Consider the following 20081-nt stretch of genomic DNA (forward strand, 5'->3'; position numbering starts at 1 on the left):
AGCACAATAAATAAAGGCTTTGACACTTGTCACACAACAAATCAAACAGAATTGCAATAGCAAAAATGTAATTTTCTAAATGTTCTTATACTAAATATAAAAGCAAAAATATGAGCTCATGCACGGGAGACAAAAGCTAAAAGTGAATACTTATAGCAACAAAAAAAAAATTGCAAAGAAAAAAAAAATGTTCAAGTATTGTGAGAGGAGAGGGGAAGGTTCGACTAGAACGGCCTCAGAATAAATCGATTGTATTTACCACCCCAGGAGGGATACTGATATAATTGTCTTTGTCCATTAATACTTCATGCTGTTAGAATGCACACTGTTACCCATTTAAAGGAGAGAGTCCATTTCCTCGGAGCACATCGCCTGTTACAGGGATGGAATGAAGTTCTTTGTGTACCTTGATTATAAATAGACAATAATACTTTAGGAGAAGTATTCTCAAGAACAGGCCAGTGTGATCTCCTGGAATAGCAGGGGCCTGGGAGTTAGGAAAAAATGACTCTCGTCCTATTTTCGTCACTGACTGTGAAAGAGACTGCCCAGCTCGGAAATAAAATTTCACCTCGTGTTTCAATTTTGCTGTAACAGTTGAATTAATTGAACTAGCAGAGAGCACTAAAAATAATAACAACAACAATAATAAAATAGTTTAACATTTTTATTGGTACTTAATTTTAAAAGTATTGAAAAAAACTTGGATCACCTAATAGAAGTAAGACTTCTATAATGCTTTCGTGGGGTTGTGCCCACAGCGTAACCCTTTCTCCCCAAAGTAACTAATATAAGCAGTGCCTTTGTATTTCATGATTGAATAGTACATCAGAATTGAACAGTGGCTACTTTCGACGTGACTAGGAAAGACATGTCTGTCATGGGAGTAAAAAAATAAAATTTGTCTGTTAAATTACACATAAATATAAGGTACAAATGTATTTTTAAAATACAGATTAAAATAATCACACTTGCATTGTGTACATACGAAAATACAGTATTTAATATTCAATATACACAGACACATTTACGATAAATGCAACGACTTGGCAATGCCCGTTCTCTCGGGGTTGTCTCCGTCCCCTATTTCCACACATATGGAAACAAAAACGCTTCGCTCCCATCTCCTAGCTCTGGCGCACATCCTGAAGCAGCTTGTTAATCTCGGCCACCAGCTCGCTGGCGTCCATGAGTTCGTGTTTCCCATCGTTGAGGTGGTTGAGCACATTGTCAAAATCATCCTCTTCGTAGTTTTCGGGGATCTCCTCCATGGCCGGCAGCCACTTGCAGGAGGGCTGCGCTCCCGGGTGCGCCCCCAGGGCGGGCGCGGGGCTGGCCGCAGGGTTCTGGAAGTGCGTGCTGGCCGCCCAGGCCGCCACGCCCGGTGGGTAGCCCGTGGCCTTGGCCGGCGGGGGCCCCTTGCGGCGCTCCAGTGAGTTGGAGCGCTCCCCCTCGCTGGCCTCCACGAAGCTGTCCAGGGAGGCGGGCAGGAGGCGCTGGAACACGCTGCTCATTTCCGAGAGCAGCGAGGACGCGCTTTTGTCCCCCGCGTCCTCCTCGTTTGGGGAGTCCTTCCCAAAGGTAGAAAAGCTCTTCTTCTTCTCCGCGGAGTCCGAGGGCTGGGCGTCGTCCTCCAGACCCGGGTGTGGGCGCTGCGGAGGTGGCTGCGCAGGGAACTCCTCCCCGGGGATGAACATGTTGCTGCGGTAGTCGGAGGGGGGCGAGGGCAGCGGTGGCATCCAGCACTGGTCCGAGTGCCCCAGGACTCTGCACTCCTCTGTGCACAGCCTCATGGCTGCGCCCGGGGAAACAAGGGGATCCGAGGTTATACTCAGCATGGCTCGGGGGGACGGGGGATGTAATTTATCAAAAAACAAAAACAAAAACAAAAACCCATAGAATGAGACAGGGAAAACTACTATCCTGATACCAACCCATTAATGGACACATTAGATGAACCACGATTCTGGCTTTCATGTGCATGTTAGTTTTATGGACCTGGTATATCTATTTTTTCTTGTTCAGCAAAAAAAGGAAAGGGGGACTTAGGGTTCATGCTTGTCAGGAATATCATTTCTGCTACTCAAGGAATGGCAAAGGGATTGGGGACTGAAACACGAGAATGACTGGAAAAGGAGGAGGGTGTCGGTGAGAAGATATTTACTGAACATAAATTCTAGAAACACCGGAACAATAAGTGAAATCCGTAGCTCTATAATGCTGCCAGATAATCCTGGAGTACTACCTTTGAGTAACTTTCCAGATACTGAGATCTAACCGACCTACTTTACTTTTAATGGAAGCATTGAGACTATAATAATCTTTCGGGTCATTGTACTCCTTAATCTCCCTTAAAGGTGTTCTGGATTATTTAAGGAGTTGTTATTTAAAATAGCAATGTAGATCATCCTCAACTACCAGGCATCTGTGGTTATTCGGTTAAAAAGTCTTCTTTTTAAAGATTTGAAATTCAAATAGATGAAAAAGTATCAAAAGATGAACATGAAAACCCTATTCTTCCAGTTGTTATGATGCTCTTATTGGAATGTGAGTGGTCACACTCATAGAAATAATAGATGATATGAGAAAAGCAGAAAACTAAAGAGAAAAATCTCTAAATTTGGAAAATACAGTGCTAAACTACATAACAACCAGGAAATGTGAAGATACAAATTATACTCCAAAAATCATCCATCTCTCCCAGTGACAATCAGGTCTCCTTAACATCACAATTTTTATTTTAGAGCAAATCACAGAATACATAAAATTTAAAGGAATTATCTTATATTTTAATGAAAACTGGCTTGATATCAACCATATCTACATATTTAGAGCTGATTCTATAGATCTGGCTATTTATGAAAGATTTCTCTTTCTATGAAACTACTGCTAAAGAGAATGACTTTTGAACAGTGCCAAATCCCTTGTCAGAGGGAGCAAATTGTCTGTTGTGTGTACGGCTGTATCCCTAGCACTAGGTAAAGTGTCTGCAGAGAATAAGCCTTCATTATATATTTTCTAATCATCATGGAAATGCAACTCAAAATCACAATGGGGTATCACCTCAAACCTGTCAGGATGGCTGTTATAAAGAACAAAAAATAACAAGTGTTGATAAGGATGAGAAGAACCTGAACCCTCCTCCACTGTGTTGGAAAAAGCGGGTGGAACCAGTGTGGAAAAGAGTACGAAGTTTCCTCAAAAAATTCAAAGTAGAACTGACATATGATCCAGCAGTCTCACTTCTGGACATTTATCCAGAAGAATGAAAGCAAGTACTGTGAGCGAAAAAAAAAAATCTGATTCTAGAAAAGCTAAAAATACAAAGTGAGTAGAGAAAATACAGAAGAGTGTGAATACTGATTCCACAGGAATCGCTGGGGGGCAGGAGAAAGAGGGCAAGCGTTGAGAATCCCTGTGTCATTTTGCCATGAAGAAAGGTAAAGTTTAGATGAGGAAGGATGATTTCAGAGTAAAGGGATGCTTAGATGTGCTGACTTCATGCATTATCACAACTTGGAAATACCAAGTGGTGTTCATCAGCTGGTGGGGACAAAACCAAAAGGGGTTGAAAGTAACTGGAATACATTAATCGCAATGAGGTTTTCTAAACAGTGCAGTAACTATCACAGTGGTAATGAATTTTTTCTTAATTGCCCGAGTCTCTGAAAATGGAAAGGACCTGTCTCTGTTGTCTTTCTCACATCCTGTTACAAGGAAGGGTAATGGGCCTGGTGACATCTTTCATTCATTTTCTGGCATTTAACTCGGTGGGAAAGACTTAACTGTTCGATTGACTTTTTATTTTAATGTTTAGGGACATTAACATTAGGGGAGAAAAGTTAGGGGGAAAAAATTGCATAGGCTTCTAAGAATCCTGAGCATGACCAAATTTCTAGAGCCTCAGACAGAATGAACATGTCACCAAAAACACAATCTGGGTGATTACAATGAAAATTTACATTCAGAAGTCATTTTGGTCACAGGGACTTTTTAAACAGAGAATGCTATTTTACAATTTCACAACAAATAAATGGGACTGCAATTCTAAAATAAGAAAAATCAACACAAAAATAGAAAATAATAATTGATAAGGAAACACTCATGGAGAGAGGGATGGCAAAAAATAATGCAGATGGAAGCGCAGGGGTGCAGAAGAGGGCAGTTCTCTCTTTCATTGACATTTTCAATCCTTTCCCTGGAGACTCAACTACGTGCAACATTTTTAGTGTGTGCCTAAGTCAGGGCCGCAGAGGTTCCATACCACGTCCCATGTGTGGAACTAGGCAAGTGGTGCAAGTGGCTGATCCCTCTGTCCCTCTTTGAAAGCACTGCCAAGTTCTTTCCCCTGGGGAGGGGAGGGTGTGAGGGAAACAGAGAACTCTTCTTTTCTGCTACATAACTATCAATTCTGTTACTACCCTCTATGAATCTTACAGGCAGGGCAGGAAGCAAGCACGAAATATTAGAAGAAAAATGTGTGCCTAACTGCTACCAAGCTGGTAGTTAATGAGGGATCCAACAGTCATGTTGGAAGAGCCTCTCACATACGAGGTCTCTGCCAGCTCCCTGCCCTCAAATGGTTTCAGACCGAGTTCTGAGTCAAGGGTAGCAAATGAGGCCCTATGGCCGGTTAGAGTGCCAACACATGATGCTGAGCGCATGTAAGAAAAAAGAATAGTGAGCATGGAGGCTGAAGTCATCAAAGAGAAACCTGAAACAAGATTTGAGAGATGACTAGGATTTAGACAGACCCAGGGAGGACCAGCCAGTGTCTTTTTGGTTTTGTTTTTATTTTTTTTAGGTAGAAAAGCACATGAGCAAAGAATTGGTTTAAGTTATACGAAGAGGTGGCCCTGTCTATCGCAGAAGACACAAAAAAGCCAAAATTGAGAGTTCATAAGCTAGGAGCCAATTTCATTTGCCTTAGAATCCCAGGATGTGAAGGTTTCATCAGGTGTTGTTGGGCAACAGGTCACTTATTGATTGATTTTAAACAAAAAAAAAACAAAAGTACATTAAAATGTTATGAAAAGCTGCTTAAGCTCTATGAAAGAGTTAGCAAAGGGAGGAGTTACTAGAGAGAAGATATTATCAGTTCACATGCTTGCCCAGTAAAACCAGCCATGGAAGAAAGATCAGAACTAGGATACCAGCCATGAGAATGAAGAACTCAGAATGAAAGAGGAATATTTGAATTAAATCATCACTGAGGACAGTCTGATGAAAAGTGGAATGAGCTGGGCCAGGAAGGAGCATCACAAGAAACAAACTCAAGCCTTTCTGTTGCAAGTCGCCCTGGCCCAGCTAGCAGCCTGGGAAAACGGAGGTTGTGCAGGAGGACGTGTGGTTCCAAGGTACATGAGTAAGGGGGAAACTATGTTGACAAACACGGGCCAACAGACAAAAATGCATGTGATTTTGCTGCTCAGCATGCAGGCTGAGTCTGTGGGAATTAATAGAACGAATGACCAGAAATGACCCTGTTGGCAGGCAGTGCAACATAACATAATCTATATTTGATCACAGTTTAATGCAGAAGAACCGTTGGAATAAGATACTTAAGTCCTAAAAATATGCCTGCTTTCGAGAACTGCACTGGTTTCTGTTAATGGCATTCAAATATGGACTTAATTTTTGTTCGACTTGGGATATTTCCTGGGAATATAAGTTTACAAAGCATGGCTTTTATACCCTAATGTGCTGGCAGAAGCTGCCAGGGTGAAGAATTAGCCAGAAAACTGGGGAAGTATCATCGGAATGATGGTTATAGTCAAAGGAAGGTTGTATCTGTGTAGATACTCAATATGCACGTTTCTTTCTACACGAGCCAAACACGAGTAAAGCTTAACATACTTCATGGGTCATTGGTGATACTCTGGTGCTCTGTGCCTGCAAAATCCTTTCCACCACACCCCACAGCGAGGCAGGTCGCTAGTCAGGCAGAAATGTGTCTGCTGTAATACAACCCGTTGTCGCACAACACCACACACCAACAACGAGCTCTCCCACTACACACCTGCATTAAGTATGACTGTGTAAATACGGAATTGTTTCTTAGAGGCTGTCTATATATTAACTGGTATTATTAATGATAATGTAAAGTGAGCCTCTAACTTTAAAAAGAAACGTAACTTGGAAGAGGTCTAATGTAACTCACTAAACGAGACTCCCTAAACTCTACACTTTACATCTGCCCATTGTTTTCCCAATGTCTTTATTCTTTGACATTTATTTTAATTTTATTTTTTAAATCAAGCATCAGTGAACTCTCCTGCCCTGAACATATCTAGTGTTGGTAACTTTGAAAATACAAGAATGAGCAAAAAGAGAAGTCTTGATCTTTTCTAAAGAGTTAGACCATGATTAGCTGCTAGACTTAAACTTCAGAACTGAAAAGGACTTTAGACAATATTTAGGCCCACATCCTGCAAGGCAATGTAAGTAGGGGTAGTTATTCTCTTTTTAACTGTGCTGCTAAATTAAAATGTCAATGAATAGACTTCATATAATTAGAAAAGACACATAATGAAGTATTGACATTGTACCCATTACATGATTTTTCTGTTTTATGCAATAATGTAACTTGGGAAATCAGGTTATTCAAAATTGGGGACCAGCATTCAGAAGTAGAGCTCTGTCAGTGTCATGGGATAATAGAAATCCAGCCATTTCATTCATACACACACACACACACCCCCATTTCATGGGTAAAAATAATAAAACATTCTCTTTCATCAAGTTGTCCAAAGCCATGTACATCCCACAGATTTGCAGAGCTTTCTCTCTAAACCGGTGGAGGAAATCTATGAATTCAAAAATGAAACAAAACAAAACACACAAACACCATGGACGACCGAGCCAACCAGCCTCTCAAGTATATATGGTGCTTCAAGTAACTAGAAGCCCTTCCCTACCCTCATCCTGCAGGAAATGTGGTGTCTACCAGTGTAAACAATTAAATAAGCAGCATTTAATAGTTTCATGGAGGGTAGTAAGACTCTAAAATAAAGAATAAATATGACTGTCAACCTACTTTTTCAAAACATGCAACAACCTGTTACTTCAGATTATTATTCTTGATAGAAGAGTAAGAGTATGAGAGTGGCTCAAATCTCACCTTTCCCATGAACAAATTGCCTATTTTGGACACATATTTAAACCTTTATAAGCTTTGGTTTCTGTATATCTCACTACTTCCTACCACCACCCACCACTAATGCCTGCGTCCAGCACTGGGAGAAGGATTGCAAGTGCAGAGCGCTTTGTGGGCCTGGAGGAAGCATTGGGACGCTGTTGGCAACTAGTACTGTGACTGCAAGACTACCATAGTTTTCACACTATATGACGCACAGGACCATATGACGCACCTAGTTTTAGCAGAGGAAAAAAGGAAAAAAAATTTTAAGCAAGAAATGTGGTCCTGCTCCTGCCTCCTGTGACCCCGTTCCACCACACCCGCCCCCAGCCCAGCGAGCCAAGTAAGCTACATTTGGACTATAAGATACACCCCCATTTTCCTCCCAAATTTGGGGGGAAAGTAGTCTTATAGTCTGACAAATACGATAATACTAGCAGCTACTGCCCCCACCTCTACTACAACTATGAGAGCTAGAGTTTCTGTTCACTGATTTTTCCTGACTCTCTGTGGCCCTCTGAAGCTCCCTCATGTCTAGTTCCAAAACTCTCTTTCTGATCTGTATTTAGAAAACAGATGTTTGATGGACTCAGATGGGTAATATATAGTCTTCTTCCGCCTTTCATCTACCAAACAGCAGTCACTAGATCAACATACAGTAGAATTTAGAAACATAAGTAGCCAAAGGAACATTATGTGTTCCTACGGGTTGATTTAATATTAGTCTTTAGTCACAGGATCGCTTCAATGGTTTAGTCAGTATTTACACAGTTGGTTCAGGGAAGTTTCTCCTGCACAATTAAAGCGAAGGGATTCTAAGGAAAAAGTGCCTCATAACTTACTAGGATCTCCTGCATCCATTGTATACTCACAAATTCCCCTCTTGGACTCTGTTTCTATCCCACTCTGCTGCAGACATAAAATGAAAGGTGGCAAAAAGTGTTCTATGCATACCACCTACAAAGACGTGTTCTCTCTCCTATTTTTAGTGGTTAAAGGATACCATTTTCTAGTGTATTTTAATCTCTGCTTCTGTGAGTTGGTCTCCATCACAGGAAATATGTCCTCCAAATTATAGTCCAGTTCACCACCATGCACCAAAACAGGCTGCTGAGTGAAAGCAGCCACCCAGTAATTTTATGAAGAGTTGCTCAAGAGTGTCCTGTGCCAGCACTGCACGGGGCCGTGCGAGGAGGAAAGCAATGTGGTTTCCTCTCCTCCTCTGCCCACTCCTTTCTCCTTGGCTTGTTAAGCTCTCATGCTTACTCCTGCTCTACCAACTGCTTCATAGGAATTTTAAGAGAACAACTGCAAAGTGTTTCAGGCTATGTTCATTGCTAATAGTGTGAAGATTACAGAGACTTAGTACAAAGGACAAAGAGCATAGGAGCTGGGGGAAACTGCTCACTTCACTGCTGTAACAGATCTGAGCAATAAGGATTCACCTCTCACTGCCCCCTTACCTGCCGGGATTCTTCCATCTGTCAGAAACAGGTCGCTGAATCCTTCGCCCAGCAGCCTGTCTATTGGAGAGTCTCGCCCTAAATCATAATCACTGTCTCCTGCTTCACTGTCACCACGGCCACTGTCTTTCAAGCTAAATTTGTCCATGTCTTGAAGGGCAAATCTAGAAAGATAAATCAGGGAATGTATGTAGAGTTTTTATTCTTTAGCATCCATGTAATTTGAGACTGAATAGGCAACACAAGTGCAATTCATACCTATAGCTCCTAGAATATTTGTTTCCTCGAAAACTTGGCCTTGGCTGATATTGCCCCTGGTGAAGCATTGAAAGAAGCTGGGAGACCTGCTGGAAACCAAAGAGACAGAACTGATTCCTGGAAACAAAGCCCCCAGTACTCCCAAGCTTTCAGCAAGGAAAAACAAGGAGCATGCTCCCTGTCTTTAAAGGTCCACATGTGCTGAACTGTGGCAGACTCTACAGCTAGCCGCCAGCATAACTGAATGCATGCCAGAGAGATTCGAGTGGTCTTACACAGCTGAGTTTTCTTTTTCTTTTTGAAAGGGGACTCCTTTATAAATAACAGGTGGATTTCCTTTATTTTATAGTTCATATTAAAGTGATCTGTTATAAAAATACATAGAAAATTCTCTAAAACACAACATTCTAACACATGTAGTAAAAATAACATCAGAAAATTTTCCAAAGCGGAACAAATAACATGCACTGAGATAGGATTCTGGAGGCTAGAGGGGTTTTGTGTGTTTGTTTATTTGTTTGGGCTTTTTTTAAAAGTAGAGACCACACCTATGAGAATATTACAAACCCCTTTATTTTTGGCTTCCAGTATCTTAATCTTGGATGTATGGGGATTCTAATCAGATAGTCCTTTGTAAGCTTCACACTTATTTTTCAATATTCTACATGGTACATGCAAGTAAATTCTTTCAGAAAAACTTAAAACAATATGCTCAGGCTTGTATACTTGCTATATATACATAATGTAACTTGCACCTTACATTATTTGCATGTTGTTAGTACTGTTACTTCTTAATTGCAGAACTAGCCCTTAACACAACTTGTGAACAGCTACTCTGTCAGTGAAACGGTGCAGTGTATGATCTTACCTCAACTGCAGGAGTGGCATGGGTGAGTTCTAATGAGAAATTTTCTGGCACGTGGTTCGATGAGATTGTCACCAAACTGTTGAGGGACTGGTGACTGTTGTGACTCTGCCGGCTGCCCATCTGCCCTCTTTCTAAGGTGGGAGATGAAGACGGAGACGACCTGTGATGAGATCGGATGGGGAGAGTGCCATTTATGGTAGGCACCAACGTAATGTCTCCTTTGTGGATCTGCCGGGATGGTCTTTTGGGGTGGTGCTGGTACGTTGACTCTGCTACCCTGCAGTTGTAGGATCGCGTGTCTTTCTTGTCTCGATTACACCTAGTTGCAAACAGCACCATGATAACCAGCAACACTGCACAAATTGCTCCTAAGGAAATAATTATAATCATGGAGACATCCAAAGATTCTTGGCTCACTGAGGTCATCGCTGTGCTTGTCACTGACTCTGTGTAGTCCAAGATCGCACACTTCAGAAGGACTTTGGTGTGCAGCTGGGGATTGCCTTTGTCCTGGATGACAACTGAGAGCTCCCACTCTGTGTAGGGAACGGACTCCATGCTCACATTGGTATGGATGTCACATGATCGTGGATCAATTATAAAGATATTATCCTCATTACCTGCCACTATGGAGCAGCTGAGTTCAGCATTCACACCAGAGTCTCTGTCGATTGCCCTTATTCTTGTGACATGAAAGCCACTTTCAGCCCCTTTGGGGATGGAGATTTCTGCAGTATTATTGCGCAGTGCAGGCCCTATGACCACAGGGACGTTGTCATTCTCATCGATGATGGTGAGCACAACTGTGGTGTTGCTTACAAGTTGCTTTGGACTTCCTCCATCTCTTGCTTCAACCACAAAAGTTATCTGACTCACTTCTTCATGATCAAAGATTCTGAGGGCATAGATGTGTCCATTCGATGGGTCAATGGTAACATAGGTAGTTATGGAATTTCCCAGGATAAAACTCTCCAAAATAGTGTATGTAACTTGCCCATTTTCTCCATCATCAGGATCTGAGGCCGTAACAGCAGTGATAAATGCCCCTGGCGAGTTATTCTCTGAGATTGCTAATTCATATCGACTTCTCTGGAAGTAGGGAGGGTTGTCATTTACATCACTGATTTGAACAGTAAAATGCTTTACTGTGGAGAGACTGGGTGTCCCCTTGTCCTCAGCAATCACAGTCAAACTGTATTCAGATCTTTTTTCTCTATCCAGTGTGGCATTTGTCAGGATTACATAGTTGTTCTCATAACTCTGCTGAAGTTTAAAGTGACCGTGTCCATGAAGCTTACAAACTACTTCTCCATTCAGCCCAGAGTCCTTGTCCTGGACCCTGACCAAAGCAACAAATGAATCAACAGGATCCCCTTCAAAAATATAAGATATTTCCTCTTTCCCAGGGTACATGAGATTTATGCTAATTTCAGGTTTATTGTCATTAACATCCACAACCTTAATTATAATTTTGCAATGAGCTGGGATTGAATTCGGACCCATATCTTGAGCCTGAACATCAATCTCATAGGATTTGGTGATTTCATAATCCACTTGCTTGAAAAGAGTCAAATGTCCTCTTTCTGAGTCGATTTTGAAAGTCTCTATAATTTTGGGAGACACATGACTGCTGAAGGAATACACAATTTTCCCATTGGCGCCCTCATCTGGATCCGTGGCGTTCAGATCTAGGAGCAAAGTGCCAACAGGGGAGTTTTCTAAGAGCTGAATTATGTAAGACTGCTGCTCAAAAGCCGGGCTGTTGTCATTGGAGTCGGAAATGCTGATTTTCAGTATGGATGAGCCAGACCTCTGAGGCACCCCCATGTCTGAGGCAGTGAGCTGAAGCTCATAGCTTGACTTCAGCTCCCGATCCAGCTCTCTGACCACTATGAGTTCTGCATACTTGGCTCCATCAGTCCTGGTCCGAACCTCAATATTAAAAAAAGCATTGGCAGAGAGAGAGTACGTGTGGAGGGAATTTTCCCCAACATCTGGATCAGATGCACTGTCCAGAGGGATGCGAGTCCCAACCGCTGCACTCTCTGAGATCTCGATAGGAATGAGAGGTCTTGAAAACTGGGGGGCATTGTCATTAATATCCAGCACTTCAACTTCAATATGGAAAAGCTGCAGGTGCTCAGTGGGCAGAGTGATCACATCAAACTCTATGGAACAGTTCAAGTTTTTCTGGCACAGCTGTTCCCGGTCAATTTTCGCCCCTATGCTGATTTCCCCATTATCCTCATTTACTACGAGTAGAGGAGAATTTCCCCTCTGCATAGCTCGAAAACGCACAGTAGAAGGATAAGGTAGCTTCACTAAAACATCAGCCACATCCTCTGATAGTCTTGCAATTACTGATCCAACCCTCTGCTCCTCATAAATCCTGTATTTCAAATTCTTGCCCGATACATCGGAGTTGAAAGATACCACCAGGAGTGCAAAAACAAATCTAAAGTGCATCTTAGCATTCGTTTGGTACATCGGATGGTTTATGAGGTTCCTCTCACAAAGCAACTTAAAACAGCAAAGCAATTCCCCCAACTTCCTTTGGCAACTTAAAGCTAAGCTACATTTGGTACTTGAAACTTGAAAGCGCCTCTTAATAACACAGCAGCAATTAACAGCTCGCAAACTTTTGTTTTATACACACCGTGTCACGACTTCCAGATATCATCAGCATGGAGTCCAACAACCCTCGCCTTTGCTTGGCTGTCTGTCCGCTTTGCAGGCAGAATCTGCTTGTCACCTCCGCGGTTCCCCCTGCCTGTCGCCGGAATCCATCCAGAGCAGGGTGCCGGCGGGGTCTGCAGTGGATCCTTCCCCAGCGATTCTTGCTCCCTTTCTCTGCTCAGCTGCAGACTAAACACCCGTGATTGCTGACTCCAGTCTAAAATCTGTACAACTTCACTTCAACTCAGACAAAGCGCTCTGGCCCGGCGTGTGTTGAACCGCTTCCAGCCAATCAGCGTGCTTCCAAATCAAAAGCTGATGGAGTCCCCAAAGCGAGGGCGGGCAACACCGGAGGGAGGGGGACTCAGAGGAGGAAGGCGGGGGCCTGGGGCGCGGGAGAGAGCAGAGGGTGGGAAGCAGCCCCAGGACTGCACCTCCCCTCCCCCTCCCCACTCCCCCCCCCCACCCCCTGCATTCACTTTCTCTGAGCGTGCCACGACAAAGGGGAGACAAATTACAGAAGAAAAAACTTTAAATCAACTTCTGGTCGCCTGTATTTATATGGCATTTTAAATTGTTCTGGTTTTCTTAATTGCCCTTTCTACTTCCACAAACATGTAATCATCTTGCTTTTCATGTTCTTTAAGTACTGGTTTAACTTAAAATACCTCTAAGTGCATGTTGTTGGTGGAGGGATTTAATAAAATTTGAAAACTTGCTTCTAATTATGCTCTCAGCCTGCCTCCTTCCCCTCCCCCTCTGTAAATACGGGGTCTTTCTCCCTCCGCGAGCTCAAGCACATTTTCTTGGGGCTGTGTTTCAAGGGACTGAACCAGTGAAGATGTTTCATTCTCTGTTTTTCTTTCATCTTTATTCTTTGAAGATAAGAAAGGGGTTATATTTTACTCTTGATTTCTCTTCATTAGCAAGATTTAAAGGAACACCTGAGGAGTTAAACTAATCAACAGTATACCTTACATCACTTCTCTCTTTGAGAGTGGGCAAAATTGGCTATGCTATTTCTTTGTCCTGTACTTAAAAAAAAAATCCTGTTATCTTGGAGAATGGACATTTCATACGTTAGCAAGCCAATTTCCACCAAAAGGTACTATGTATCTATCCATGGTGGGTCTTCACAGTGAGTACTGGGGGAACATGGGCTCAGTAGTTCACAAGACAAGTTGCTGTAATGTCTGTATTATTTATGAAGACACTTTTCAGATGTGCATTTGAAAACCCCAGTGCTTGTTTGCATTGCAGAATAAAATGCCTGAGCTGAACACTGCATTTTGTTAGGAAGTGTCACGGGAGGCAGTGCCCTATCCAGGTCACAGGGACTGATATGGCATTCTTATTTGAAAATGTGATTGTTTATGGTGTTCTTTCTGCTCTGCAATTCCTTTTAAGTTCATCACCGTGGCTCTATTCTTACTACTTTCTTTCCATCCCTCTTGCATTATTCCTCTGCTGTCTCCATCCACTTACATATCTGCTGGTTCACATAATCGCATTGTCACTTTTTTCTATTTATTTTCTCCCACTCTCTAGTTTGCCCCCCAGAAACAAATAAAAAAAAGCAATTTTCTGATTTTTCCACTTTGCTTACTCCCAGCAGAGCTCAACTAAAGTCAGTAAGAAGGTTCTTTCCAAAAAAGAAAGCAGAGAAGTCTCAGCATGAGCTCGCCTTCTTTTTAGGCATTCAAAGGCATTTTATAAGCCATTGTCTTTTTCCCCCCTCCAGAAGCCAGTGCTGTGTGGCAAATTGTACAGAATAGAAATGCCTATAATGAATGTATTTAGTACTGGGTCACGCTGATGAACATTCTGCCCCATGAATAACACTGTTTTGCAAGTTTGTAGCCCTTTCAAATTGCAGCTCCCCAAACCCTATAGGCAGACCAGGAAAGCTACCCCAAGCAACTGGGACTTTAGAAACCCATAACCATCTGGCCTAGATCACTAACAATCTGAGCCAATAATTATATCAATTCAGGCTTTCGTGAACCCCTTTGCAAACTCCAAAAGAGCAAAGAAAGGAATTAGTGACTATTCAAAGTTGGGGCAAGACTTCAAAGGTAATCTAATTCCATTTGTTCTAGGAGAGTTTTCTTTGTGGATTTGATGTCTACTCCCCCCCAAATGGACTTGATTACCTTCATGCAGAGGACATTCTCCCTAATGCTCAAAAAGTAAAAATAGTTTCTAAAAATCTTTTATTTCTGACAGTAAGCTTGAAAAGAATTAGTCAATGTGAAAGAGCTTCTGATTATCTTACTGAAATATTTAAAATAGATTGTAAGTTGATATATAGTCATAAAAAATGTTTTTCTATGAGTAAATCTTTGAAGAACTTGAAATCTTTTTATGGAGGATGGCATTTTTCACTTATGATATCATCCTCATCACATATCATGTCATTTTTATCTTGCCAATCTCTCCCTGAAAAATTATATATGCCCACTCGATAGTAGTGTGATTTTGATTTCTCCTTACTATATACCACTACTCTGTTTTTCAAACTTGTTTTCAAAAAGTACAGAAGAGAAAATAAATGTTTCCTTCACATTTTCAATTGGCTCCAGCAATTCAAAATATCCTTGTTTGGTAGTCCTGAAAAGAACATTCTGAAAGAACTCTCTCCCATATCACCCACTATTTGTGAAGGGTTTCAATTAGGGAAGAAAACCCAATAAACTCCTCTAGGTTGTCATCTAGTAGTGATTTGACTGAACTTTCTCCTTCTTCCGGAATTTCACAGGGTCATGAAGAAGTAGTAGAACCTCTAAAACAACTTCTCAGATATCCAGTGATGGAGAACTGAGCTCTTGACATTCGTCCACCTCTGGTCTGGCAGTGGTTCCACCTCTGCGGTGTTCTGAGTGACATTAGCCACCATTAAGCTCCTAGAGGAGAATCTTGGCTAATTCCATCCTGTTTTGTTTTTTTTTTTAATCCACAAATATCCTTTACCACGTTAGCCTCGCTCGGCTGACAATTGCTAACCCTAGAGAAAAGACACCGGCTGGGATTTGCAGTACATCCGTCACCTCTAACGACACTTTCACTGTGCCATTTACTTGGATTACTTTTGTTTTAAAGAAAATGAAGCTTCATAATTCTAAGCCGTTAATGTTTTCCTTCCTACTAAAGAGGAAGGAAAATGTAAGACAGGATCACAAAGTGCAGATGTCTCTCCAGGATGTAAAGAACAGTATCTTTTTTGGTAGTGGAATACATAATTACATTCACTCATTTTTTAAACAGTTGTGGATTTTGTCTTAAAACTCTTAGTTATTAATTTGTCTTTTATTGGAATGTGTGAAAGACAAAATAGGTAGAAGAATAAATATTCCCTTCCATCTGACCACATCATATCTTTCTCATCATCACAGAAAAAAATGGGATGCCAGGTCTTCTTGTAGACGAGCATCACATTACAATCTGTCCTGAGAGGATTTGCTGGGAAATGCCTCGTAGGAGGTGCTCACAGTCCTGCTTGACTCCACAGATCTGTAATGAGTCTAAATAATCACTGTGTGTCCTGGGGAATTAGATGAGAGCCAAAGTTTGGCCAGACACAAGTTGGTAAAGTTAAGGAATCCCAACACTCTGGGACTGTTTAAGATAAAAAGTTTGACTTTTCCGGTGAGTCTGACACACGGGTGCATGCAGGCACCACCAGTTGGGAGCTGTGCAACTGAACAAACTATGTAACATGTCTGATCCTCTGGGAATAATAATAATTCACTGCTCCAGATTCTTGTAAGATTTAAATACAGATACACCTCAGAAATAACGTGGGTGCAGTTCCAGACAACCACAATAATGTGAATATCTCAACAAAGCGAGTCACACAAATCGTGTGGTTCCCCAGCATCTATAAAATGTATGTTTACACTACACTATAGTCTATTAAGTGTTCAAGAGTATTATGTCTAAAAAATGTACATACCTTAATCAAAAAGTAACTCATTGTGATAAAATGCTAACCACCTTCTGAGCCTGCTGAAAAAATGGTGCTGATAGTCTTGCTCCGCACATGGTTGCCATAACCCCCCCATTTGTTGTAATATGTAATATCTGCAAAGTGCAATAAAGCGAAGTGGTAAAACGAGGTTGGCCTGTAATTGGGGGCTTTGTGCAGAGGTTGGCCCGGAGTAAACATACACCAAACATTGGTTTCCTTTCCTTGCCCTCTGTGTATCTGTGTTCTCCCTACCATCCATTGAAGGGAGTAAAAGGGTTACATTTATATTCCTTGCTTGCTTTTTTTAAAAAATAATTTTATTTGTTTTTAGAGAGGGGAAGGGAAGGAAAAAGAGAGGGAAAGAAACATCAGTGTGTGGTTGCCTCTCGCACGCCCCCTGCCGGGGACCTGGCTCACAACCCAGGCGTGTGCTCTGACTGGGAATCAAACCAGCAACCTTTTGGTTCACAGGGCAGCACTCAATCCACTGAGTCACACCAGCCAGGGCCTTTTCTGTTTTTTAAACTTTTGGGTTAGATGCTTATACAATTGTATGCTGTGAAGATGAATCTCTCTCCAGTTTTGATTTATGAAGGTCACCTTTGAAACCAAATTGAGAAAACTAATAGCACTGATCTATGATGATCCCAAAAACTTGCTGGTTCACTGAACAAAATTTGAAAAGATTTATCAACTCTACCTAAGTATACCGCCACACTCTAAACCATCGGAACACATCTAATACTACAGCTAACAGAAGTCTACCAGGTGCTTAATTATCTCATATTTGGTGTAGGATACAAGATTTTCATTAAAAAAAAAACCACTATTAGATCTTTTATCAATCATACTACATCTCTTTGTGTTGTTCTCCAACAACATATTATTCCACTTACTAATCTATTTAAGAATATAATCATGGAAAATCACTGAACAATATGAACCCTTTATTGGAACAACATTATCAACCTAAGATCAAGGGTGGGGAAATGAGAACGGATCTTAAACTACCCTTAGATGTGTAGAATAGAAATAGCCTTCAGTAGGATTCTGATCTAAACTGGATGGGACAGACGCCCACAGGAGGGCCCACACCTGGAGGCACAATTGTGCAGGTGCCAGGAGGCAGTATCTCTGGGTCCAGGAAGAGCCAGGGTCCACAAAATACAGTGGCAGGTGCTGGGTCAAATTTGTCTGAGTGGGCAGTCATAATTGGGATGCCCTGCCAAAGGCAGTACCCCAAGTTCCAGCTGGTGACTTTGGTTCCGGCAATAGGCAATCAAGCTGAGTTCCTATGCAAGGCAGGCAGGTGAGCTGCTATGCATTTTAGGACCTTAGGCCTTTCGAGTCAGGCAGGTTATGGGATGAGAGATTAAGACAGGCACCTAAGACCCAGTTTTCTGAAAATGGGCACATACTGGAAGCCTGGTCAAAATCTGAGACCCGATCACAAAGTTAAACAGGGTGGCAGCAAGGCTGTTCTCAGATTTAATCATCTGAACTATTATAGAGTCACTTAAATTCCTTCTCCTCAGGGCAGGATGCTGATGCAGAAAACTAAGCCTACAAACTGTGTTCCAAAAGTTGCTGCTGGGAGGGCAGGGTAAGGCCTCAAGTGAGTTGAGTCTTCGCTCTTGTTCAAAAGCATTGCTGCACCTGGTAAGGGCCACAGAGCTGCAGTGTGGGCGTCACCGGGAAGCCCATGAGAAATGCTGACGCTCAGCACTCAGACCTCCCAAGCAGATTCTGCATTTCAATAATATCCTCCGCTCATTTCTAGGCACATCCAAGTTTCAGACACATCGCTATGCAGGGTAATCTGTTGTCCGAAGTGGCAGAAACCTAACACGAAGGTACTCACATCCTACATGCTGTGCGAGCCTGCCCCACAGGGGAATTAAGACAATTGGCATACGCTGAAGATCAATCATCACAGAAAGGGCCAGGGTTTAGATGCCACTCATTCAAGAGTGTAAGTAGAATTGATAGAAGGAAACTTCTCTAGTTAAATCCGTAGAAAGGGAGGCGAAATTAAAGCTTCTCTCTGGGTCCAGTGTTTTATATCAGTTATCACCCTGTCCTAATCCACTGAGGCAGTACAGTTTTCGTTCAGGAGAGGAGTACTTCTCAGGAAGAAATCTAATTCTTTTCGAGGAGCTATTTCCTCGGGCAAAAATATTTCCGTAGTCATTATGTGTATGTACATTTGTATATATGTGTATGCTTAGGAATATCCGGTTGAGTGCTCTGCATCTGTCCAGTATACATAAATGACGAGTTTATGTTTTCCCGGCGCCAATATTTCTTTCAGTGGTGTGGTAAAGCAAATCTGCAGCATGTTGCTCATTTATGCTTAACTATTTCTAGCTAGGGTTTAGAAAAGAAATTGAAGTGTGATGAAAAGCCCATTGCTGATGCTCAAATCTTTGAGGTACATGTTAAAATCCACTTTATGTACAATATTTCTGGATGCTCCTAACCAATATCTAATTTATTCAACCATTTTTTCCCAACTAGGAGCATTCCACTATACATAAGCTGGTGTATACCCTTAAGATAACATTTCTAAAAGTATAAAGGGAATCTAACATGACTTAGAATTATGAGCCTTCACTGAACTAATGAAAATCAAGTCAATGCGATTTTAGGATAGTTGAGATTATATTAAAACGTTGTGAAGGGAAGCTTTAATATGGTATGTTAAGCTTAAAGAAATGTCTATTGAATTAGCATCAATTATGCACAAAGAACTTATTATTAGTAAATACAGTTAGGTTATTCACAACTTCAGTGCCCAGTCTCATTTACTTAGAGTTTGTAGGAAATGATTCACTTCACAGTTACCATCCGCTGGTTGAAACACATTCAACAAAGAATAGTCTAGGATTTTCGGAGCAGTAAGAGCAATGTTATTGAATTGGGGGATGCTTAATTTTACAAGGAAAATAAAAGGCTCAAAGTGTTTTGTCAAATATGAAATTTTATCAAGAGTAATTCAAATTTCACAAAATAAAGTAAATAAATGATTACTAAAATATATGTGTGTGTGTGTATGTAGCTATAAAACTGGTCCCGGAAATGTGTATATTTTCCATTCCTTCACCAATGTAAAAAGGAATTAAACAGTTTACATACTTTTTACATAATAAATATATATTAATCATATAGAACATTTTTCAGTTGAAACAAAACTGAGGAAAGTTGCTAGACCTACCTTTATTGAAAATAATGTCTATCCCCTACAAGGCACTCAGTGGGACACCATTCATGACAACATTGTGCCTCTTTATTACACATTATTTTAAATTTTGGCAAGTTAATTTAGTTATAAACTAAATCAACTAATCAATTATAGCCAATATTCTCTATCCAATGAAATTTAATTTCAAAAAAAATTCCCATTAAACAGGAAAGCATTTTAGAAAATACCTCCCCCAGAGTAGTAAAACATTGTAGCAAATATCTACTCCAAAATATGGTAGAGAGGGAAAACTTAAGAGTTTTACATTTAGATTTACTGATAAAATTTTTTTAAAAAATACTATCTAAAATAGTAACATCTCACATAGAAATGAAATGTTAAGTTCTTGGAACACAATAAAAATAAAGGTAGTTAGTTGAAAGCCATTATGTGCTGAGTGCTTTACATTTTGTTCATTTAATTCTTATTATAACATTAATAATGAAATGTTTATAATTACTAGAAACAGG

General features: G+C 41.1%; 1 protein-coding gene across 2 annotated transcripts; it reads right to left on the bottom strand.

Annotated features, from left to right (window-relative positions):
* Positions 1–976: 976 nt before the first annotated feature.
* PCDH18 (protocadherin 18) lies at positions 977–12651 on the bottom strand. Of its 2 annotated transcripts, none has more exons than XM_024568935.3 (4): positions 9728–12651; positions 8860–8945; positions 8602–8765; positions 977–1795 (listed from the first exon to the last, which is right to left on the bottom strand). In XM_024568935.3, the coding sequence occupies exons 1-4, from the start codon at positions 12212–12214 to the stop codon at positions 1128–1130; spliced, it is 3405 nt and encodes a 1134-aa protein (XP_024424703.2). In that variant the 5' UTR covers positions 12215–12651; the 3' UTR covers positions 977–1127. The 2 variants fall into 2 exon arrangements, with proteins under 2 accessions (XP_024424703.2, XP_024424702.2); XM_024568934.3 differs by having other exon boundaries at positions 8860–8948.
* Positions 12652–20081: the final 7430 nt, after the last annotated feature.

The sequence above is a fragment of the Desmodus rotundus genome, chromosome 9 (assembly GCF_022682495.2).
Source record: "Desmodus rotundus isolate HL8 chromosome 9, HLdesRot8A.1, whole genome shotgun sequence".
In the NCBI taxonomy this organism is placed as follows: Eukaryota; Metazoa; Chordata; class Mammalia; order Chiroptera; family Phyllostomidae; genus Desmodus; species Desmodus rotundus.